A 23686-nucleotide genomic window follows, 5' to 3' on the forward strand; every position below is an offset into this window, starting at 1 on the left:
TGAAGAGGGTGTATCTAGATTGGCCAGGAGTTGGCAGGTTCTTTTCTCGCTGCTCCTCACCCTGCTCTCTCTCTGCTTGGCAGAAGTGTGAACGTGTCCTGCTGGAGCTGCTGTGCCATGAGCCGTGCCGGCCTCTTCATCGGCTCTCAAATGCCACAGTGAGTTGGTGGGGCTGGGGGCTACTCAATGTACTTGGGGCACCTGGTTGCAGGGTTGCTGGAGGGGGCTGTGCGTGGCGAGCTGTCCTTGATTAATGGGTTTTGGGGAGCACATGGGGGGTGTTTGTGGGTGGGTCTCACTAGAACTTAAGTGTTCTGGGCAGAGGGTTTCTGGTATATGGGTTAGCAGGGACTGGAGCTCAGGGACCCATGGCAGGTGGGGCCGGACCTGACCCCTGTTATCTTCCCCAGGAGGGCCAGAACACCATCGACCTGACCCTGATCCGAGCCAAGCTGCAGGAGAAGCTTTCTCCACCCTACAGGTCCTCCGAGGAGTTTGCCCAGGATATCTGGAGGATGATTAAGCAGTTCAATAAGCTGACAGAGGTGAGTGAGGGGTGATCTGGGCCCCTTAATCCCCTGCTGGGCATGGGGGGAGCCATGCCCCTTCTTGAGCTGGGCCAGAGGGCAGGCAGGGGCGCATGCAGGTTGCAGGGCACCAGGCAGTGGCATGTTGCACACACCTCAGCTCCATGGGTCGCTCAACCCCCTAAACCAACACGGGCCCTGCTGGCTCTCTCCAGGCTAAGGCTGGGGTCACTCCAGCCCTTGAGCACCCTGCTGGATACCCACAGTATTCTTTGGTCTGCTGCCTGTGTCCTCGCCCCAGATCTCCCTCTGGTGTGCTGCTTAGCATGAGGGTGCAAGTAGCCTGAAAACAAGTGTGGTGGGGTTCAAAGGCCAGCAAATGGACGTGTTGGAGACTTGGCTAGTGTGTCTTTGAGGCTTTGCACTCAGCTTGTTACTCTCCTGTCTTAAGAGCAGTTCTCACCTCAGAAGGCCTTGTGGTGTGTCACAGCCTTTCTTTGGCTGTTTGAGCCACACGTCTCCAGGGGAACCATCATCCATTGCCACCTTCCCCAGCGAGCCCCCTTCCTGCTGTGTGCTGGTTATTCCTGTAAATGTCCCCATCTGTTAAATGGCCCAGGCTGTCCCTTGGCATCCACGGGGAAGCAGATGGTAGACACGTGGTTAGCCAGGGGGTGAGGGAGAGGAGCAACATCTCCTCTTCTCCTGGAGCATGTTCACCCCAACCTTGAGTGCAGCTTCCATTGCAGGAGACTTTAAACGCCAGCCATGCAGCCGCCTTGCTGTGACCAGTGGGCTGCTGGGCTGTTGTCCTCCTGTGAATTCCTGGTTCTGGGGTACATGGCGTAGTGGGGAGACTCTGGGAGCAGGCCATGGGCCCCTTTGGGTGATGGGAGCGTCTCTGTTTGCAGCTTCTGATCCCTGGTCCCTCTGTGCTCCCTTCCACCAGGACAAGGAGGACGTCCAGTCCATCATCGGGCTGCAGCGCTTCTTCGAGGCCAAGTGGAGCGCCTGCTTCGGCGACCGGAAGTTTTCCTCCATGTTGGTAGAGCCCATCCCACTGGATGAGCAGCGGAGTGAGAGCAGCAGTAGCTTTACCCACCGCAGCTCCCCTGCTGGCTCCCTGGGCGATGCCCCCGCCATCTCCACTGGGGCTGGGGAGGAGGAGTGAGGCTCTGGCCTGCATTGACCGGAGCGGCTGCCTGGCATCCCATGGGCAATGACCAAAAGCGACTCGGACTCGCCCCTTGCCCTCGGTCGCATGGCAGCGATGGGCCATCCTATCCCCTGCTCCAGTTGAAATGGTTTTGTAGTTGGGGAACTCTCCCTCCCCCATGCCTGTTCCTCTTTGCCATAAAGTCTCTCACACGGTTTGCATTGAGGATCACACCTCCCCGCCCTCCCCTCCCGTGGTGCCCTCTGCTGTGACTGCAGGTGGGCAACGCGTGCTCCAGGGCTCCCCCTGTTCTCCTCTGGGACTTCGGTGCAGGGTGGGGGAGAGCTTTACTGTAGGCAGGGTCAGTCTGGGGAGGTTAGGGCAGCATTAGGCATCAGCCCTCATCTTTTCCTGCACTGGGGACCTAGCCTGGTGCATGGGCTCAGCTGCCTTAGTTGTGGGGTCATGGGCAGAGGCACTGCTCTCTGCAGCCATCCATATGGGATCGGGGTGGCGCTCTGGGGCAGGCGGTTCAGCAAGAAAAATAAAGCTAGCAGTGGAGGTTCCCAACAGCTTGTCCTGCTGCAAAGCTCCCCTGGGTTTGCTCCTGTACTGTCTGCCTCAGTATTCCTGGCACAGAATCTTCTTGTCAAAGCTATTCCAAGCCACGGCTGGCTCTCTAGCCGCATCCCCTCTCCCCCAATTTGCAGTGCTCCCTCCCTTCCCCTCACCCAGGCCAGGGGAACTTACGGCTCAGTGGTTTTGTAACTGACATTTGAGGCAGGGCCATTCCGACTCCTGTACCCGTCCCAGCGGGGCAGTGGCTTTCTGGCCCAGTTCTGTCTCTCTCCAGCGTGCAACGAAATCCCAGGCAGGGCTTCGCTTGTATATTTTAGATGGCTTCTTTCATGTCCCCAATAACTGTTTGCAACCTGTGCGATGGAAATGTGTTTCTCTGAGAACGGAATAAATCTTGGGTTTTATGTATTGCTCTGCCTGGTGCCTTATGCTTCCTGGGACTGGGCCATGGCTCTTGGGTGCTTCCTGCCAAGACCAGCTTTCCAGTTGTCGTGGCACTACGAACAACGCTGCATCTCAGAAGTGGCCAGCAGCAGGTCTGGCTCATAGGGTTTGCTGCCCTGAGCCCCTTCCTGCAGCCTAAACCCCTCATTCTCATTCCCATTCCCACCCCAGGTCCTGCATTCTGGTCAAGAGACACATCTGTCACAGGTATCAATTGTCGGTTAGATTGCAAGAAAAAAGTTTGAAAACGCCTGATTTAGTGTGCTGGCTTCCTGGGGTGGGGTGTAGAAGGGGCTGGGCCAGCACCCACTGGGGTTGGGGGAGGATACCGCACTCACCCTGCTGTCACCACATGTGCTCCTTACCCCAAACCTTTGCCCAGGGTCCTGGCCCCAACCTTGGTCTATGGGGGGTATGGACACAGTGTAAAAAGTCTGAGGACCACTGGTCTAGTGGACAGAAAGCTGGGATCTGCTGGCTGTCCAGCCCCTTTCTCAGTCCCCCCAGCTATGTAGTGAGGCCTGCGAGGCTGACTAGATGAAAAGACCAGGCTAGTTGCTGGGAGCTCTGGTGTCTTCTCTGCAGCTGGCTTTGAGCACCCAAATCCTGTTTGGAAACCCAGTCTTCTGATCTCTCCCTTCACCACTGGCTGGTGGATGAAACCAGACCACAATGCTGTGCTGAAAGTCGATGCTGGTGCTGATTTGCATTTCCGTCCTGGTTTAAATGTTTCATCCCCTCCCAGCTTTTGCAGGACTAGCATCTCCCCCCAAATGAGTAATTCAGCTGAAGGCATCAGCCAATAGACCATATTCTCCCACACAGTATTAAAGCGGTAGGGAAGAAATGGGAGACTCAGGAATGGATGTGCAGTAAATGGGCCTTTTGCGGATACTTGTTCCATTTCACCCCCTCAAAACACTGGGCCAGTTTTGTCTGTAAATTCGCACATCTATCACTGCTGCTTTAAAGCCCTTGTTTTGTAATGTTAACTCCTGTACCATGAATATTAACAGGCAGGTGGGGAATATTACTAGACCTGGCCCTGTTCACTATTGCAACTTTCTACACTGCATACTTCCCCGCTCAGGGTTCTGTAGGTGCAAACGATGTGACCCTGAAAGTATTTCAGAGAGAAATAGCAAGAGGAACAAAAACTGCACAGCTAAGAAAAGATACATTCACTTCTCAAAGCTGCTGTGTGCTTATCTGTCTTTACAGGCTGCAATAAGGGAGTTGAAAAACTCCATGTCTATAAATCAGCAAGCACAAAAGCCTTTGGCCAAATCCCTATCCCTGTTCTATGGCCTTCCCCCATTCCTGTTAACTCCTCCGTATCCCAGCACTAGCCTCCTAAAATCAACTACTCATCCTTCTGAACCTCGAGCCCCCTGCTACCTCCTGGGCTCTGACGATGCTGGGCCAGGAGCTGAACCAGAAATCTCAGGGCTGCTGGAATGGCAAGACCTACTTCTGCTGTGGGTGTGGCTCATCCACACAGCTGCTGCTTCAGCTGCACCACCTCTACCTGTGAGCTGGGACCCTGTACCTCCTGCGGGAAGAACCTGTGCACAGAATAAGATGGTCCCGTGCTAGTCTTGCCTGTAATCACTAGTTGGGGGTATTCTGGCAGTGGTAGGAGCCCCTGGAGCTACTTGTGCAGGGCACTGCTCAGACCCAAACCACCCACCCGCCCCTTGCCCCAGCAGCTTCTGATGGAAGTGTGACTCTCAACAGCCAGTGCCTCAGTCAGATGAACAGCTGGGGGAAGACAAAGAGGCCAGTGTCTGGCAGCACGAGGGGCAGGGAGCTCAGCACACAGCTATTCTCAGGTCTGTATTGGGCTGTTCCCCACAACACCCCTCCCAGCCTGTGGAGTGTAGGATGCACTCACTCCCCTGCCCCCCACAAAGGTCTCTTCTGCTGTCAGTCTATGAACCTGTGTCACTGGGCTGACTGTCATAGGCCCCACCCCTTCCACACTTGGCCTCACCCATTCTGGAGACAGGGACCTGGGCCCCTTGCCCCTGCTCCTTTGCTACCCCAGTCCTCCCTCTTGAGGGGTTGAACTGAGCAGCTAAACAGCCTGGGAGCAGGCACCCAACACCCCTTGCAGGCAGCACCTGTGAAGGGCCCGGGAGAGCAGATCTATGATACTGCAGGGTGACAGAGGGGCTGGCCATATGGGCACAGCTAGAGCAGCAGCCTCTATTGCTGCTACCCCACTGCCCCGTGAGGTCTTGCTGCTCTCATGCTTTTGGTGCTACCCTCACTGCCCTGAGGCTGGCTGCAGGATCGAGCTCTGGGCCCCCAGGTCTAAAAGCACCACTGGCTAGCGCGTAACTGGAGCAGACTTCTGCTGTGTAGCATCTGCAGCCTCGGGAGCGGGTCAGAAACCCACAGTTGCACCTGGTGTCAATAGACTTTCTCCTGTTGTATCCCATGGGGATCAGGTGTCAAGAGCTCAAAGCAAAACCCAACTCCCACCACAGGTGGTCACAGGCTAGCTGGCCCTTCAAGAGGACCTGGGCCCTGTCTCACCTTGGACAGAGCTGCCACCCTCCCCGCTGGGAACCAGACGGTCTTGTTTATCTGGTAGGGCTGGAGAAGGGTAACTCCCAAGCCGATGGCCCAGAGGACTGAGTAGGGAGTCCAGGCCACTTTGACTGGCATGTGATGAAAAGCTCCCAGAGGGCAAAACCCCTGAGAGACAGATAGGAAAGCAGGAAAGAATGCCTCAAGGAGCCCAGAAAGGGCAGAAGACCTTGTGCCTATTAACTAAGTTTGCTGCCAGTGTAACCTGTCTGTTCTGGTCTGGCTATGGTCTGAAGAAGTGGGTCTGTCCCAAGGAAGCTCATTACCTAATAAACTATTTTGCTAGTCTTTAAAGTGCTACTTGACTGCTTGTTGTTTTGATCTAAGGATGTAGTTCACTGTCCCATGTTGTGGCACCTAGACCCCCATTGGACAGACTTCATACTCTCTCAGACAGAGTTAATGGGCACAAAACAGACATCAAAACATTCCTGGTCCACAAACCAGTTTGTCTACATTTCAGTGGAGTGGGCCATTCTGTAAATGACTTAAAAGTCTGTGTTTTATTGAAGAATTTCTAGTCTGCTTTACAAAGAGAAGGGGCTGAACTCTCTTTCATATGCAAATTCGACACATGAACACGTGGTTTGAACTGGGATGCAAACTTTCTGGGACATTATAGGGGCTCGTTTACACACTTGGCTTAATCTAATTCTTGACCCCCCCCCCGCCCCCGCTCTCTGATTTGCTCACCTTGATAATTTTTTTTTTCTGATTTGTCAACTTTGATTACTGTTTTGGTTCTCTGTGCTTTATATATAGAGTCTGTTCTGGTCCGGCTCTGGGCTGCAGAAGTGGGTCTGTCCCATGAAATCTCATCACCTAATAAATCATTTTGTTAGTCTTTAAAGTGCTACTGGGCTGCTTTTGTGTTTAGACACAGAGAGAAAGGATGAGTCTCCTCTACAGCTGTAGCTGAACGCAGGGGCTTTTAGCACATACTCGTGCACTGAGCTTTGGAGGTCCCAGGTTCGAGTCCCTTTGTGAGTGGTTATACTAGCCCTCCAGCGAATGGTACCCAGAAATACTACTTACTGCCTGGGGCATGGCTAGGGAACCAGCTGTGTGGGAACTTTGGGACTGGAGCACCCATGGGAAAAAAAACAGTGGGTGCTCAGCACCTGCTGGCAGTCCTGTGGTTCATCTTCTACCCAGGGCCTGCTGCACCCCCCCGTTCAGTGACATGCAGCAGTGCCCAGAGGGCAGGCGATGAAGTGGGGCTGGGTGTGCTCCAGGAAGGGTAGAAAAGGGGTGTGAAAAGGTGGATTGAGGTGGGAAGAGGTGGACACTTGGGGGGCAGGAGTGGAGGAAGTGGGACGTGGGGTGGAGCAGGGGCCAAGTTATGGGGCACGGGGTCACTCGCAGGGTGGAACTAGTGTAAATGGTGAAATCTCTGTAAAGGGGAGTCTTTAACACATCATCTGAGAGCAACAGTAACTCAGGCAGCAGTTAGGGCTGTGACAAGAACGTTTGGGTGAGGTTCCGTGGCCAGGAACATGCACGAGGTCATACGAGACGCCTGTGCTGGTGCATTCTGGCCTTAACAGCCATGAGGCTGTGACAAGTCTGGAGATAGGCTGGTGCTCTTCCCAACTCTCCCTTTGTCCATGGGGAGCCACTGCATCGGGGGGACCTGAACCTACCCCATCCTGGCCTATAGCCCTTGAGGGGCCCCACCTCCAGGAATTTATCTAGCTCTTCTGTGACCCCTGTTAAAGTCCTGGTCGTTACAGCCTCCTCTGGCGAGTAGTTCCACTAGTTGTGCCATGTGTGACGAAAAACTTCATGCTGTTTGTTTTAAACCTGCTGCCCATTAATTTCATTTGGTGACCCCTAGTTCTCGTACTTTGGCCAGCTAAGTCTAAGGCACTAAGAGAACTTGCTGCAAATCATAATTTCTCAGCCTAGTTCTTATTTCAAGTAAAGTCCTTCTCAGGCCAGTGCTTTCCTTTCTGACCTGGGTCTGGCACCTCGCCTCCACCCGTTACTGTCTCTGTTTCCATCTGTTTTCATGGGGTGGGGACGCAGGCTGTAAAGCCAGCGGAAGACCTTCATTGTTTATTTCCCTTGCCTTGCATGGGCTTTCTCGAGGGCAGAAAGCCCCCACATCTCTGTGGAAAAGTACAAATTCTAGGTGGAGTCCAGCACAGGAGACATGGACACGTCTCTCTTGGGACTCAGGGTAGGTCTTTGCTACGTGGAAGATCAACCTGGTCAGGGTCTATCTTCTGGAGTTCACTTTCACACGCCTAGTAAGGACGTGTGAAATGGAACTAGCTGAGTTTGACAGTTGACCCTTGTACTCCTCATTCTCACGAGGAGGAAGGGCAATCAACGGGAGAGTTTCTCCTGTCGACCTCCCTCCGCAAGGATGGCCGAGTAAGTTGATTGTAAGTTGATTCCAGCTATGCAGTTGCCGTAGCTAGAATCGCATATCTACAGGTGACCTTAATGTCTAGTATCATGCATGTCTCATGCATAATGAAGTGGGTCTTCACCCACGAAAGCTGATGCTCCAAAATATCTGTCAGTCTATAAGGTGCCCCAGGACTTCTTGTTCTTCATGTCTAGTGTAGACCTGGCCTCTGAGCCCTGCTACGGGCTGGTCCATAGGAAAAACAAACCCATTTAGAGGTCATTGTCCTTATCCTTGAACCATCAAGTTTCTGAAGTACCCTTAATGGCCCTCACCTAGCACGTCTAGGTTAGTAACACAGGTTTATACTTCATATTTCTAACTTCACATACAGGCCCACAAATAGAATACACACATCCAGAAGATTAGAAGCCTTCCAATGATCCAGCACAAGAATTATTTTGCGGAAAGCATTTTCTGGTTATGTATTTTCATAGGCATATTTTCAAAAAACATAGGAAGCGTCCCATCACAGTCCCTTCTACAGAGCTCCGAGACAAGGGTAGGAAAATGGAACTCCTGGTGTACATGTGGAAGGGGCTAGCCCCCAGACACTGAGCATTAAAGAATTTACAGATCTCCTGAAGTCTTGGATGATGCTTCCAAGTCCTGTGCTGTCCCCGACCTCCGCTACAGGAAGGATGATGCTCAGTGAAGCCCACTGCTCTTCAGGAAAAGAAAGAAAAACCCAGCTAGACCTGAAGTTGAATCTCCATGAACAAAGATCAAACTTTGTGTGTTCTTGTGCCTAGAGCAATGCTCACAGAATGATTGTTGGACTCTCTGCCTTGTGGGAGGGTGCAGGACCCTTTCACAGCTTGGTTTTGTTTTAGAGCTATCAGGCTTATGGGGGAGGTGTCTTTCCTTCCCTGCTTTCCAGCCTCCTTTGGAAGACCTATGGAAACAGATATTCTCTTAGATCTTCAGCCAAGGAGCTAGGAGCTGGGGACCTGCAGGTTAGAGTGTTTCAAAGAACATTAACTGAGACATCTTTTCTCCCTAATGTGTCTGCAGCATTTGAGTTAAATGAGTGTTTAAAGGAAAACAACCTGAGGGTTCAAACAGCCTAAAACCAAATCAGATCCTGTCTCAGTTAATCAGATGTCATTTCCCTGATCACAACCCAGACAGCCCTTCAGGAAAAACAGGGCAGGGGAGAGGCACCTCTCTGGGGTGTGTCCATGGGAGTGACTCAGCCAGTGCTCTAGAACAACAAGGGACAGACCCAGATATAAGCCAGACCCAGATATAAGCCAGATATAAGCCAGGATATAAGCCAGGCACCTCACCAGCCAGACACTGAAACCTGGCAGGAGGATTGCCATGACTGGCATGGTAAAATCAGTGGTTACAACCAGAGGTGGGAAAAGTACCCCAAAATTTACTTGAGTTTAAGTGCAGCTGCTTTTGCTTCTGGGTACTTGAGTACAATAAAGGTGTGACATACAAATGGGCGTACTTTTACTCAAGTAGTTTTCCAGGGGGGTGCCAGTGATTTGTTCTTAAGTACACCCCCCAGAGTAGCTGTACTTTTACTCAAGTAACTTTCCAGGTACTTTTCCACCTCTGATTACAACATAGCAAAGAAGGATTTATAAGGGTGAAGGAATCTCAGAAAGGGCATAACTTGTTTCTGAGTCACTAATAACTGGGGAGCAAATGGTCTTACATGCATATGGATCAGTGGCCACAGAAGTAACAGGTAAGCCGGATGTTGGCTCCAGCCCATTTGATTATTGTTTGTTACAGTTTCGACAGACAGGCATGGTTATTTCAAACTAGTTTTAGATTGTATTTGTTTCAGAGTGGCAGGAAACAATTTGAGCAGTTGGGGAGAAGTCAGCCAACGACTGTATTTAACATCTGTAGCATCTGAAATTCAAAAAAGTTAAGTCTGGACAAACCTTTCAACACATGTTGTCAACAGCAACTTATCAAAAGACAAAAAAGCCATTATCCTTAAATCAACAACTTGTACCTGGTATTACTAATCATTCACTCGTCTGCTTATAAGGAAGGCCAGAGGCTATGTCTATGCATTAGCGTTACTTCAAAATAATCCATTCCGGAATAGCTATTCCAAAATAGTTTATTTTGAAATAACACAGCTACACACAAGAATGGCCAGACAGAGAGCGTCTATTTTGAAATAGCGCCACTGGACGCCATTATGGCTTATTTAGAAATACAAGTTATTCCTCCTGCAACAAAGTTAACAGACTTTGAAATAACGTGCCTTCTATTTCTAATTTGTTTCAGAATAGCGTCTGCTGTTATCTTGAAATAACTTTGCTGTTTGGGAGTAGCCCTCCTGGGTCTGCCCAGGATAACTGATCTGACCCTCTGCTCTCTGCCCTTCATGTCTGACTGGGTCCCTAGGACAGATCTGACTTTTCTGGCACCCGGAGCTCTGTCTTCCCAAGGCAACACACAGGAGGCATAAAGTGTCATGTGTTCCCCTCCCCCATGTGTGGCAGGGTTCACATCAGAATGTGGCTGGCGGCACATTGGGACGTGCTGCTGAGTGGGAAGAAAAGGACCAAGAGGTGCTTCCAGCTGTAGGAGGTGGTGAGGGGGAAGGGATGACCTGGCTTCTGTCTGTGCAGAGCTCATCTTTCCTGTCCTGCTTGAAAGTGAACCCAGCTTGTCTCTTTCCTTCCCAAAGGCAGCTGATACCTCCAGGCTGCTGCTGGCCACCAACATAAGCCAGTGACCTTTTGCCCGCCCCGCTTTAGCGTGTGGGCAGGAAGGGGTTAAACCCTAAAAATGCATTATGCGCCAGAGCACAGGGAACCTGACTGCAGGTTTAACCCACACACCTGTGAGTGGTTCGCTGTCACATCTGTTGGCACCTAGACCACATCACAGGGAAAGAACGAGTGTTCTCCATGGCCTAAGCTGAGAGCCAACTGGCCTTTAGCTCAAACTGTAGAGGCACCTGCACTAAGCTCCAGAGGTCCCAGGCTTGAGTCTGCCTGTGGGTCAGTAGGGGAGGGTGCCTGAGGCATGAAACAGCCCAGTACTATGTGGGGCCAGATGTTATATATACCAAGGCCAGGCCTGCAGGACCTGGGGCTGGTTCACTGCACAGTACTGGGAAAGGATGGACCCTGCAGGTAGGGAATACGGAGGAGCATCAGGGTGTGAGGAGGGGATGACGGGGCATACCAGGGAGAGGACAGCAAGATGGGAAGCGTACAAAGGACTGAGGTGACAAGTGATCAGTTGCTGCCTGGCACCTCCCTGCACTCGCTGGCCCCCTCTGCTCACAGCACACAGTCAATACCATCCAGGGATGGGACATGGGGGCCCTGCTGGCCAAGAGCTGGCACGTAGTAGGGGCTGTGCTGATGGACCATTTGAGGGAGCAGCCAGCTCCATACACTGCAGGTTTGCTCCACGACCACCTTTCCCCATCTACGGCCACCATTGGTCACTGGATGTCACCCCCTACCTCACTGCTGTGTGGGGGCAGTGGGCAAGCAGGGAGCTGGCCAGCGACTGGCCCCACACCCTCCATAAAAGTGTTCCCTGTGCAAGATTCAGGTGCTGCCCAGCTGACGCGTAGAACGCCCACGGCCAGGATCACGCGTTCTGACTGGCGGTGCAGATCCACACATGCCTCAGTCCACAAAGCATTTATTCTGCCCATGGACGGAAGGAAATTGGCGGGAACCTTGGCCACCACTGATGGGGAGGAGACAGAAAATAGGGGATAATTTGCCCGTTTTTAAGAAAAAGTCAGGATACCTGCACTGGGGTTAAATGGGCGACTGCCCCTTTAAAAGGGGGGTGGGGTCTGGTCCCCCCAGAGACCCCATCCTGCTTTAGGATCCCACCAGAAAATGAGAACAGGCTTTCACACGGGGCTTTTGCGCCTGGTACTGGCTACTTGGCGTGAGTTGGGTGACCTCTGACCCCAGCCTTGGTGAGATGGTGGCCAGAGGACTGTCCCCGCCCCTTAGAACAGAGGTTATGGGGGAGGGTCCAGCAGCCTTGGGCTGAGTCATGGCTGGCGGTGGGGCCCTTGCAAATTTCCCTCTCCCAGGCGCCAACCTGCCCAGCGAAACCACAGACCGGAAGTGATTCTGCCCTCACTAAAGATGGCGCCACGTGGATTTCCGCCTTAACTTAGCCCTGCCCCGAGGTCTTTCCCGCACCGGGAAGGTTGAGCGCCCGGCGAAAAGTGCCGAGCGTGCGGCGGAAAGGACCGAGCGCTGGGTAGGCAGGGCCGAGTGGCATTACGTCATGGGCCGAGCGCGCGGCGGAAAGGGCCGAACGCCTGACGTCAGCGGCCGGGCGTCTGGCGGAAAGTGCCGATTCTGTAGCGGAAAGCCCCGAAACTGGAAGGGGGCGGGGCCGAGCCCCGGGACGGAAAGCGGCGAGGTCCAATCTGCCCGCAATAGGAGCAGCCGAAGCGCTTCCGGAAAGTGCCGAAGCCCTTCCGGAAGGAGCCGAGCGGGCCGGCCGTTGCCGACGCGCACCCGCAGCGGTAGCAGCCTGGGCGGCCCCGCTCCGCTCCGCTCCCCCCGGGCCCGGCAGCAGCCAGCGACTGACCCGACCCGACCCGGCCCCGCCCGTCCCGGCGCCGGGACCCCGCACAGGCCGCGCCGAGCCCCGCCCCCCGGGCCCGGCCCGGTTCGGTTCGGTCCGGCCCGGCCCGCCCGGCAGGATGATCAAACTGTTCTCGCTGAAGCAGCAGAAGAAGGAGGAGGAATCGGCCGGCGGCACCAAGGGCAGCAGCAAGAAGGCGTCGGCCGCGCAGCTCCGCATCCAGAAAGGTACCGCCCGGCCCGGCCCGGCCCGGTCCCGCCGCCTCTTCTCCCCCACCCCGGCTCGGTTCCGCCCCTTCCCCCCCCGGCTGTTACCGCTCCGTCCGTCCCCTGCACCCCCCCCCCGGCCAGGTACCGCCCCTTGGTCCCACCAGCCCGGGTACCGGTCCCCATTTCCCCTAGTATTGTTGTGCTCCCCTGGATCCCCTCCTCCCAGTGTGGTATTGGCTGGCCTGGGCCGAACCCTGCCTGGTACCACCCGGCCTGGATCTCCTCCTCTCCCCCGCCACTGGCACTGCCTGGTCTAGAACCACCCCTCCCCCCACCGCCATCCCCGTGGGGTATGTCCCGGCTCAAACCCTCGTTGGTGGCAGCTGGGCGGCACCAGTGGGGGTCTGGTCTGGGCAGTGCCCTGGCACTGCCTGGTGTGGCCCAAATCTTTGTTGGTGCCACAGGATGCAGATTTCTGCCCACCCCCAGCTACCTCTGTCCACCCAATGTGGTGCCACCCGGTGCCGGTATTGTCTGTGCCCCCGTCCACTGGTACTACCTGGCCTGGTTCAAACCCAGTGCTGGGCTGAGCACCCCAGGGCCAGAACTCCTGAAGCCTGATGGGTATCGCCTACGTGGGGTGCGAGGAGTGAGACCCCTCCCCCCACTCAAAGTGCCAGCTGGTCCAGATCTGGGGGTGATCCACTGATTCCCCATCTTTGTGGAAAGGCACCACTTGGCTCACGTGGGCATTAGGGGTGGGAAGCCAACCTCCTCCTTCCCCTCTGCGCCCCTGTCCGCAGTCTGCCTGGGTGAGGAGCAGGGTTCCCTCTGTATTTTTACCATCTGCGAGTAGAATAAATTTTTATGTGCACCACCAATAGAAACACACGCTGCCCCCTGTGAGAGCTCTGCTAATCAGCTGGTGGCATCTGAATCTTTGCTGGGCGGCTGCCCCAGCGTTCAGCTTCCAGGGAACGCTGCTGGGGAGAGACCCCCGGCCAGTCGTTGGGGGATCCCCACACTCAGACCCCACAGGCACCTCCCAATGGGGAGGGTCCCTCTTGCTCACCCCGATGGGTAGAAGCCCTCCTGTGCTGGGGAGGCCCAGCATCTCCTGCTCACATATTGGGGCAGACCACTATGTCTACCTGCCCCCATCGACTTATCTAAGGACCGCTACGAGAGTGCTGCCATATTGACTCCCACACCAGTGCCCAGTCCCTGCTTTTGTTCCTATTCCTCCAAGGAATATTCTCTCCCGTGTTGCATTGTGGAGCCCCGGTGCCTTGCAGTGGGATCCCATGCTTACGGGACTGGAGGTAGTGGGCACCCTATTGGGGCCTGGGTGCAGACCCCACCAGGCAACAAATCAGACATCCCCACAGGCAGAGCCAGCTGTGCTGTGAAACCTGGGTTCTCCCCAGTTTGAGCTGTGCCCAGAAAAGTAGCAGGGTCCATTCCCAGCCCCCCCTGCAGAGGGCAGGGCATTGGGGGTACCCGCTCTGTTCCAGGGTACCTGCACCTTCTCTCCTTGTGCTCGGGGGTGTGCCAGGTCCTTGCATGTGGGCGCAACAAGGAGGACCCTAGCGATCAGCTCTTTGTAGTACCCATCATCTGCTGTGCCAGGCCCGAAGGCCCAGCTGATTATCTCCTGCTGCTGGTCCAGGAGCAGCAACGACTTGCTAGCAGCAGATGTGCCCGGGCCTTGGGTTGAGTCTGTTCTCTGGGCTTGACAATGAGCCTGTCCCAGCAGGGCCCAGTGAAAGGGACAGACAGGAGTCTGTCAGTTTAATTCCTCTGCACGGCCCTGAAAGGGGTCTCCTAGGCTTCCTCCAGCTGCTGATCTGCCTGGGAGCCAGGGCCTGAGTGATGACTAGTGGGAAAAGCAGTGGTTCAGGGCAGCCTGGGAGTCTGGTCGGTGTCATGCACTGATCCTTCTGTTCCTGCCAGTTTGAGTCAGGGATCTTCTCTGCTGGAGCTGGGAGCCCTTCCCCCACCTGAGTCTGACTGCACTCCCTGCCACCTGCTCTTCCGCTCCTGGGATTCTCTCACCTCATGCCCTCCTGCACCACTGTGAGCTGATGGGGGCTCCTAGCTACCAGCTGGGGACGTACCCGGTGCGTCTGGGCCTGTGTCCTGTTGGAAATGTGTGCCCCCCGCTCCCTGGCATGCTTTCACACAGTGCACTTTGCCATGGGCCTTGCCCCTCGAGTAGGGCCCTGCCAGATTCAGAGCTGTGCAAAACACAGCATGGGCCATGAAAATGTGGCCTTTTGTGTGGTTTTACCCTGTACTGTGCAGCTTCCCTGGGTGACATCAGCGTTTCTCAGTGTGGGGGGCCTGACCCAAAGTGAGGTTCAGGGGAATTGTAAGGGTATTTTAGGAGGGTCACAGGATGGCCACTCTTCTGTGCTGTCTTCACAGCTGGGCAACTGTAGAGTGGTGGTGAAAATGTTGGCTGGATGCCCAGCTCTGAAGGCAGCACCCTGCCAGCAGCAGAAGTAAAGGTGGAAGTATCATACCCATGTTCCCCTTATTTCTGTACTGCTGCTTTCAGTGCTGGGCACCCAGAGTGTGGCAGCTGGCTGCTGAGTAAGGTCCTGGCTCAGCAGGCAGCAGTGCAGAAATAAGGGTGTCAATACCATCCTATCCTTCTCTCTGTGTTGCTGCTGGCAGTGGCTCTGTCTTCAGAGCTGGGCTCCCAGCCAGCAGCCACTGCTCTGAAGGCAGCACCGCCACCACCAGCAGCACAGAAGTAAGGGGGCAGTGTCGCAACCTCCTCTACCATAACCTTGCAGCCCCACCTCCCACTCGTTTGGGGGCCAGGATCCCCACAACTACCACAGTGCAGAATTGCAGATTTGAATACCTGAAATTTACCGTTTTAAAAATCCCATGATTGTGAAATTGACCAACATGGCTGTGAATTTGGTGGGGCCCTACCTGTGAGACAGGACAGTCAGAGACTCGACACCAGGCTGAGCTGCCTTGCCTCGTCCTGGCATGTAAATGGGGTATGTACTTTCTGGGGGCTGCCCTAAATAAGGCATTCCCCTCCCCCACCTGCCCTTTTAGAGCCATTGCCCTGACCCCAGGTAGGGGATGGTGGACTTTCCAGTGGCAGGGACCTAGTAGGGGGCCCGCAGGTCTGTGTCCTTCCAGTTGGGGAGGTGCAAGTTCTCCCCAAGATTATCCCCCTGCACACACACCCACACTGGTGAGGTGCCCCTTTCTGATCCAGAGATCTGCCCCCAAAGGAGAGTGCAGTGGACGTGGAACAACTCTGCTGGGGGAGGGAACTGGGGTTACCCTCCCATCTGACTACCCCCCTCCCTGCCTCCCAGATATTAACGAACTGAATTTGCCGAAAACATGCGAAATAGATTTCTCCGACCAGGACGACCTCCTCAACTTCAAGCTAGTTATCTGCCCTGATGAGGTGAGGGGGGCAGGCGGGGAGGGGGTCCGGCCTGTGACTGGGTGGCAGAGACTCTGGGACTTGCCTTTCTATTCCTACCCCTGGGGAAGCCCCAGCTGACGGGCCCAGCCTGTGTCTGGGCTCTCATTGCTGCTCCCTGCTGGGCGGGCCCAGGGCTCCGGTGCCAGGCTGCAGGGGGACCAGCAGGTGCTGCAGCAGGCTGGTGGGGGGGAGGGGGGTTGCATCTGGAAGGCATCTCCATGCGTAGGGGGTGCTGGAGCCCGAGTCGGTACACGGGGAATGAGACGGGGACAGAGGCTGCGCAAGCCTCATGGTTCTGTCTGTGCTGCTGGGGCTCTAGTCCGTCCCATGACCCACAGCCCCCTGCTGTCCCAGTTCTCCCCCATGCTCTGCGGGTGGCCCTAGGCCGCCCAGAACTAGCTGAGCCAGCGCCACCACAGCCTGAAGCTGCTGCGTCTGTGGGCCCCTGTGGTTGCATGTCTGGCCCCTTGGGGTGCTGGCCCTTCCCCGGGAGGCTCCCTCCCTCACTGAAAGTCTTTCCTCTTCCAGGGTTTCTATAAAGGGGGGAAGTTTGTCTTCAGTTTTAAGGTAAGTCTCTTCCTTGCTCGGGTTTAGGGCTCAGCCTGACCAGGGATGGGGGAGCCTGGTGAGGCGGGGTGGGCGCTCGCCTCGTGCTGTGGCTGAGCTGAGGAGGGTGCGCCGGCTGACCCTCAGTATGGTGTCGTCTCTCTTGGGAGGGTGGCAGGTGCTGTGTGTACAAGGAGCTGGGGGCACCAGGTGTCCGGACTGCTTGTGCCCTCCTGCTGTGGGTGGGGGAGGAGTGCTGGAGGGGGGAATCCAGCAGCTGTTCCGCCTTGCGGGGGACCTTGGGACTAACTCTCATGTCTGTCTGTAGGTAGGCCAAGGCTACCCTCATGACCCTCCCAAGGTGAAGTGTGAGACCATGGTGTATCACCCCAACATAGACCTCGAGGGCAACGTCTGCCTAAATATCCTCAGGTAGGGAATGCGCCCAGCCGCCCCGCTCTGGTACTGCCCCCCTCAGCCTGGTCCAGGGCATTTCCCCACTTGCACGGATCTGGGGGCAGCCCCTTCCCAGTACCAGGATCCTTCCCCTGCCTCTCCCACAGAGATCGGGGAGGGATACAGGGGATCCCTGTGGTCGAGGAAGGATTTATGGGAGTGTGACTCCCAAATGGACCACACTGAGACTGCCACACTTGGGGCCGACTGCAAGAAACGGGGCAGGTACACCCCAAAGCCGGTGGGATTTATCACCACGCTGGTTAATAAGAAACCAGCCAGTTCCCCCTTACGCACTCCATCCCCTGGTTCTCACTCTACTGGGCCGGTCTGTGGGGACTAGAAGTTACTCAAAACCCAATTCACCCCATACGAGTGTCTGCCAGTCCCAAAGGATCAGACACTTCTCTCTCGCTCAAGGTGCCTCTCCATTCTTAGCCAGGTACCATGTTGTCAGCCAGGCCTTAGCAATAAGCTTCTTTTTGTTAAAAAATCCTTAGTAGTCAACAGTAAAAGACCATTTCCAAACAAAGGGTTGCAAAGTCCTTATCAGTTGGTGGCAGTGATGGACTGCTGGCTTGTGAAGCGTCTCTGGTCCCTTCCGAAAGAATGGAAGGTCCTTGGTCCATGGTTCAAAATGTTCTTAAAAATTCACAGCCCAGAGACCTGGAGCAGGAAGGAGGCAAACTGGCGCGATCTGAGGTGTCTTTTATATCTTCTGCCAAAAATCACCGTTCTGCACAGAGCCCACAGTCCCTGCGTATGGCAAGATACAGACAAAGACTGAGCCTGGCTCACATGTCCACATCATGTGCCCTGGCCGTTAGCTCCTGGCTCTCTGGGGCGGCCACCAAAATAGAGTTGATTATTCTTAATGGGTTGTCACTTGACTAGTCCGTTTGCAGTGGGCTGGTGAGACTGAATGTGAATTACTGGGTGTGTGTCACCCCAGGGACGAACACCTCGTCATTCTTTCCTCCTTCAAATGCAGATATGATCCATGGCTTTAACCAGGATAGTTCTCCATGTTTTACCTCCCAAATCTGGAACTCTCTGGTCTGGCAACTTCCCCAGGGAGCTTGGTGACAGTGGGGCCAGGAGCTCAGCTGGGCCAGCAGTAGGGGGACCGGCTAAGGTGGAATTAGCGCTGTCAGTGGGCTGGCTGACTTGAGGCAGGGAACCTCCCCTGGTCTAGCAAATTTCCTTGTTTGGGACTGGTGGGGTCTGGAGGGTGCCAGCCCAGGGAGGTCCAACCCGTATTTGACTTTTTCGTTGACGCCTCACATGTTATACAATTGCAACAACAAAGTCTGAGTGGTAGCAACTGCGATACAAACAATCATCTTCAATCATGCATCGCCAGGGCATCCCTCGTTACCCACCCACAGGGAGAACGGTGGAGGACTATGGGGGATCCTCCTCCAGCAGGCTTGTGGCATCTCCATGTTCCCCATCCACCTAATCAGTTCTGATGTGACTCCCACCCTGAAAGGCCTTCCTTGGATTCCCCCACGCCCCTTTCCATTGCCCCCTTCCCTCCCCACACCAATGCCACCTATTTGGCTCTCTCCCCAGTTGGATCCTGGGATGATCCCCCACCACCCCAGTGGAGTGTGGTTCATTTTGTGGGCTTGGTCGTGGGGTCCTCACTCACAGCTCTTTTCTGCCCCGCAGAGAGGACTGGAAGCCTGTACTAACAATAAACTCTATAATTTATGGCCTGCAGTATCTCTTCTTGGTGAGTACTGAGGGGTGTGCAGGTCTCACCTGTGCTGTTGTGGGGTGGGGGCTTTGAGGCAGGTGGGGAGGAGCGTGGACATGGGGAAGCCATGAGGCAAGAGGTGTGAGGGACCTGATGTCCTTTGTGCTGTTCGTGCTCAGCAGGGTCGGGAGTGGGGCTGCGGCTGCTTCCTCCTGTGTGTTAGGGGGCTGGTGGTGGGGTGCTGATTTCCTGCTCCTCTTGCAGTTTGTGGAAGGAGTGGGGGAGGGGATGTGCCCAATGGTGTCTGGGGAGGCAGCGGCACACTGTGGCGGGGGAGCGGTGCCCTTAAAGCCCAAGGAGGTGTTAGCAGGGTTATTCTGTGCAAGGCCCGGGCGGGGTGGGGGTGGGGGTGGCATGGCTGAGTGCTGAGCCATGTGCTGATAAAAGCTGTGATCTCTCCAAGCTGTCAGATTCCACCCTCTCGCTGCCGCGCTGAGCCCAATAACTTGACTTTGGCTCAGGTGTCACCCAGGGAAGGGACTGGGGCTGGATTTGAAGTCTGCAGGAGACTGTGAATCTGTCATTTCCCTTGGTAGTTGGTTCCAGTGGCGAATGACCCTCGCTCTTAAAGCCCGGTTCAGAATGAAGCAGAGATCTTTGTCTGGCCTCAGCTTGCTGCGTTTGGTTCTTGTTCTGCTTTTCCCGCTCAGTTGGAACCTTTCAGTGCCAGGGGTTTTCACCCTGGAAGATCCATGTGTGCTGAGTCTGCTCTTTCCATAGCATGATGATTATGGGGAGAGGGCCCTGGAAACAGTCTCCAGTCTGCTCTCCTCTCAGCTTTGCTCCTCAGTCTGCACCCTTCCCCCATCGCTCCTACTTCAGAAGGTGTTATGGAGTCTGTGCGAGAGCTGGGTTAGGAGCGTCTTCTGCTTTGAGTGACCTGTAAAGGGGTTTAAAAATCAGAAATGGGGCTACTTGCTGCCCCCAGATTGGAGTGAGTTTTTGTGACCCCCTCCGTAAAATCTGGGGAGTGTCTGATCTGGTCTTTCTTGTACAGCTGGAGGGTCAATGGGAAGATCTTGGGATGTTTCTTCTGTGGGAGTGCTAAAGTTTTAACCGTGCTGTCCTTTCTCCGAAAAGATTGCCAGTCTGTGGAGTTAAATGGAGCTTAAATATAATTGACGTTTGCCATGCGGTGGTAGCCGGGTTGGCTTTAGGACTTGAGTGAGACAAGGTGGGTGAGGGTGTTGTCTGTTATTGGGCCCAGCTCTTTGGGTGAAAGACAGACAGGCTTCAGAGGTTGCACGGAATTGTTATTCAGGTCTGGGAATGGTACAGTAGAGCCCCAACATCCACGGAGGTTGTGTTCCTTTGCAACCCCACGTAAGTCAAATTTCACATTACTCGGGGAGCCAGGAAATTGACCAGCACAGGAGAGCTGAGAACCAGGTTGTGGGCTGCCCACCACCCACAGGAGGCAGGAAACTGACCAGCTGTACTGGTCAGTTTCCCTGCTTCTGAGAGAGCTGGAGCCTAGCTCCCACCTGCCTGCTGCTCAGGGGAGACAGGAAACTGTTTCCCCACTCCTGTGAGTGGCAGAGACCTGGAGCCTGGCTCCCAGCTGCCTGCGCTCCCAGCAGCAGGGAAACTGGCTCCTCTGAGTGGGGGAGCAGCCCTGGAGCTAGGAACCAGCTCCCCACTACCCTGAGTCGCCTTAAATCAAGTGCATATCTCTCGGTTCTACTGTACGCTGAAAATGACAGCTACATACCAGGTGGAATAGTTTGTTTAGCATAAAGAATTAACACATTCGAGGGAACCGTACCCAGGGAAGTAGTCGGTTAACTCCTTTGCAGTCTTAGGACACCAAAGAAGGATTAGTGAGTAACAGATCGTTGTAATGAGCCATTAATTCTGTGTCTTTCAAGTTAATGATTTTTAGTATCTAGCGGAGTTACAAATATATAATCCCAGGTTCATCTTGTGAGTGTTACAAGAAGTTTCCCTTGAGGATGAGGGCAGATAGTGATTGCTCGGTGAGAAGTATTTGTCCATGTGTGATAGGGCGTTCTCGTCTCGTTTTTCTGTGTGAGCTCATTAAAGAGCACAGTGGGTGACTCATTGTGCCGACGTAGTTATTGGGGCACCTAACAGATGGGCGTATGCAGGGTATTGATCATTCTACCTGTGAAGATGCAGCTGCAGGCAATACAACCATCCGCTGTTCTGGGAGGGTTTTTCTTCTCATGAGTGCATCAGCTGTTGGAAGGTCAGGGGGTTTGGGAGAGAGTTCTCTGAGTATGGTCCCTATCCAGTAAGGGTTGTAACTGTTTTCTGTTTTCCGGGCTCCAGCATGAATGGCAGATCACAACCTAAGGTGTGCTGAAGGACTGTCTCTCTTAGATACTGAAAATCCAGTAAAGACACTGGGTTTGTGGCTTATTACAGTAACCGGTGATGTGCTAACTGTCCTTTGTCCTGCGCCTGCAGAGGTGTGTTAATTGCTCACTTCAGTTTGGTAGTTACGATGTAATTAGAGGTAATGCTGCAGAGATTTCCAACAAGCTAACTGGGCTACCTGCAGAGATTGTACCGTTGTCACTGTGTTGGATAGAGGGTGATGTGTTACCCATGCGCTTACACTGATATGACCTGAGCCAGGACACCAGTATAAAGTTGCTTTATAGGAAGGGGAAGCAAACTTTCTCCATTGGGCCCCACTTTTCATCCCTGCAGTTAGCAGGGCCCCCCAACCTGTCTCATGTCATCGGAACTGATGGAAATTTTGGTTATGCCCATATGGGGGGGAAAAAGTCCCTTTTGGTGCGGGTAAGAAAATACATCTGTAGAATGTAAAATCATTACCAAGCGGTACAGAAATGTGCATCCACAGCCATACAAACAGGAACAGATTGCAACATTTGTGCTCATCAATCACACCAATTGTGCTGTGGCCCCCCTCCAAAGGGGCCTGCCCCCCACTTTGTGCACCCCTGCCTTATAGTGCTGTAACTGCATCTGCTGGATGTGGTTTATTGTGTTCACTGTAGCAGGGTACTTGGTCATGCAATTTCCTGTTGCTACGTTGGCTCCAGTCTAGAGCTTGACGAAGGAGGTCAATATCCAGACTGCTTTTACCGGTGGGGAAACTGAGGCACGACTGCAGTTATGGTCACCTAGCGGTGGTGAAGCCAGAGTAGAACCCTGGTGTCCCGATGCCTGGCTCAGTGCTCTGGCCATTAGGCCGCAGAGTTTCCTGGGGTTAAAACGACTGGAGGTGGTGGATGCAGCGATGGGCCCTTGGGAGCGGGGGCCCAGGCCTGTTTTGCAGCTGGTGTTCTCCTGGAAGGATGGTGGGAAGGGTGGTGCGTGGAGGGAAAGTGCAGCCCTGAATTGCGTGGGGGCCTGAATTGTGTGAAGTGCAGCCCTGAAGTGCGTGGCCAGCCTCTAACCCCGCCTTCTCCCCGTCCGCAGGAGCCAAACCCCGAAGACCCCCTGAACAAAGAGGCCGCCGAGGTCCTTCAGAACAACAGACGCCTGTTCGAGCAGAACGTGCAGCGCTCCATGCGGGGCGGCTACATTGGCTCCACCTACTTCGAGCGTTGCCTCAAATAGAACTGACCAGCCGCCCCTACCCCCGCCCCACGAGGGACTCTGCCAACACCTCTGCCTTCAGCCACCGAGGGGCATGGGAGCCTGGCCCTGGCAGGGCTCCCCTCGCTGCTCACGGCCTCTGCCCCACTGCAGCCTCCCTCCTCACTCCTGCCCCCTGGCTGGAGGGGAAGTGGCTGCTGAGAGCAGGGGCGGGGCTTACATGTGTATCCCCTGCCCTACCCACGCAGCCCCCTCTTCCTTATTGGCCGCACGGCTGCTGGATTCCCAGCATGCTCAGCCCCCCCGAGCAGAGCACCCCCTAGCCGTGGCCCAGCGTGAGCACACTGGTTCCTCCCCCTGGCTTTGCGGAGCACATCTATTTATTAGGCAGGGGGGCTGTGGTGGGGTGTAGGGCAGGCGGGGGGGTGCATGCAGTTCTGCTGGGGGGGGCCAGGCCTGTCCTCCCCCTTTTACGTCCCTCTTGTGTCTGGTTTTTAAAAACAAAGTGCCCCGTTTGCAGCAAAGCAAAGGCTGATTATTAAATGTGTCCAGGCTGGAGGCGGGGCCTGTTCTGATTGGGTCCCCCTCCCTCTGGCCCAAGTCTCACCCTCCAATGAACTGGTTCTTTGCCGCGCTGGGGCTTCCTGCCAGCCCTGGGGCCATGAAGCCACTGTACTCTAGCGTGTCGGGTTATTAAAGGGGAATGTTAGCGCACCTCGTTGCTCTGCTGCCCTCCTCCTTTTCAGATGGGCTGGAGGACTCTCTCCTCCAGGGGATGCCGACCCAGCTGCCCAGCAGGGGAGACGCATCCCCCCCCCCGCCTCCTCTCACTGCTTAGCTCCAGCAGCGAGGTGGGTCCCAGCCCATCGCCCAGGCCTCTGGCTTGCTGTGCTTTTGTACCAATGTGGCTGCCGATCCTCCTACTTCCCAGCACAGGGGCTAGCTGCTCCCTCTCTGCCCCTTTCTCCAGCTGGCTTAGAAACCTCCAAGCCACATTATTGGGCCCTGGCTGCCCGGGGGTTGCTGAAGCAGGCCTGGGGAAGATGAGCAATGGAAGTGATGGGGGGAGGGGTAAAATCCCTAATATGGGCAAATATGAGACAGGGGCATCCCCCTAGCTAGGAAGGGAAGGGTTGACTAAGGCTGCTGCAGTAGGTCCCTGAAAATTTGCAAATGTCTGTTTTATCTCTGGGAATTCAGATGTGGCTGAAGATACAACTTTTTGTACCTAAACCCCTGCAGATTTGCAGAGGCCTCCTTTGTGTCCAGAGCTGTGGATGCAGATCACTGCTGACCCGGATCAGAGTTTTGTTTCTGTGCAGGGCTCCATGCTGTACTGAGAGGGTCTTGGGGCAAAGAGGGGCCCAGCTGTCTCGAAGTGGGAAGGGTTGCAAGTGCTTTGGACGATATAATTCAAAATGATCGAGACAACCTGGAGAAATGGC

At 54.8% G+C, this 23686-nt stretch overlaps 2 protein-coding genes across 5 annotated transcripts in view; both read left to right on the forward strand.

The window, feature by feature from the left end:
• Positions 1–2670, forward strand: part of TRIM28 (tripartite motif containing 28) — a 35978-nt gene extending 33308 nt beyond the window's left edge. For all 4 annotated transcript variants that reach the window (XM_075017773.1, XM_075017774.1, XM_075017776.1 and 1 more), the window contains exons 16-18: positions 84–158; positions 411–545; positions 1477–2670. In XM_075017773.1, coding sequence (XP_074873874.1) covers positions 84–158; positions 411–545; positions 1477–1698 — 432 coding nt within the window. In that variant the 3' untranslated portion in view covers positions 1699–2670. The remainder of the gene's footprint in view (positions 1–83; positions 159–410; positions 546–1476) is intronic.
• Positions 2671–12145: 9475 nt separating this feature from the next.
• On the forward strand, positions 12146–22955 carry UBE2M (ubiquitin conjugating enzyme E2 M). Its single transcript, XM_075017866.1, has 6 exons — positions 12146–12498; positions 15828–15922; positions 16472–16510; positions 16818–16921; positions 18620–18683; positions 22122–22955. Exons 1-6 carry the CDS (start codon positions 12390–12392, stop codon positions 22260–22262), a joined length of 552 nt encoding a protein of 183 aa, XP_074873967.1. The 5' UTR covers positions 12146–12389; the 3' UTR covers positions 22263–22955.
• Positions 22956–23686: the final 731 nt, after the last annotated feature.

This window comes from Carettochelys insculpta, chromosome 22 (genome assembly GCF_033958435.1).
Source record: "Carettochelys insculpta isolate YL-2023 chromosome 22, ASM3395843v1, whole genome shotgun sequence".
Taxonomy (NCBI): Eukaryota; Metazoa; Chordata; order Testudines; family Carettochelyidae; genus Carettochelys; species Carettochelys insculpta.

What these genes read in the sequence shown, in the direction of transcription:
- UBE2M (XM_075017866.1), top strand. Translation starts at nt 12,390, where the DNA reads ATGATCAAACTGTTCTCGCTGAAGCAGCAGAAGAAGGAGGAGGAATCG. An exon ending in AGTTTGTCTTCAGTTTTAAG is followed by an intron (nt 16,511 to 16,817) that starts GTAAGTCTCTTC and finishes GTCTGTCTGTAG; the next exon opens with GTAGGCCAAGGCTACCCTCA. An exon ending in GCCTGCAGTATCTCTTCTTG is followed by an intron (nt 18,684 to 22,121) that starts GTGAGTACTGAG and finishes CCCCGTCCGCAG; the next exon opens with GAGCCAAACCCCGAAGACCC.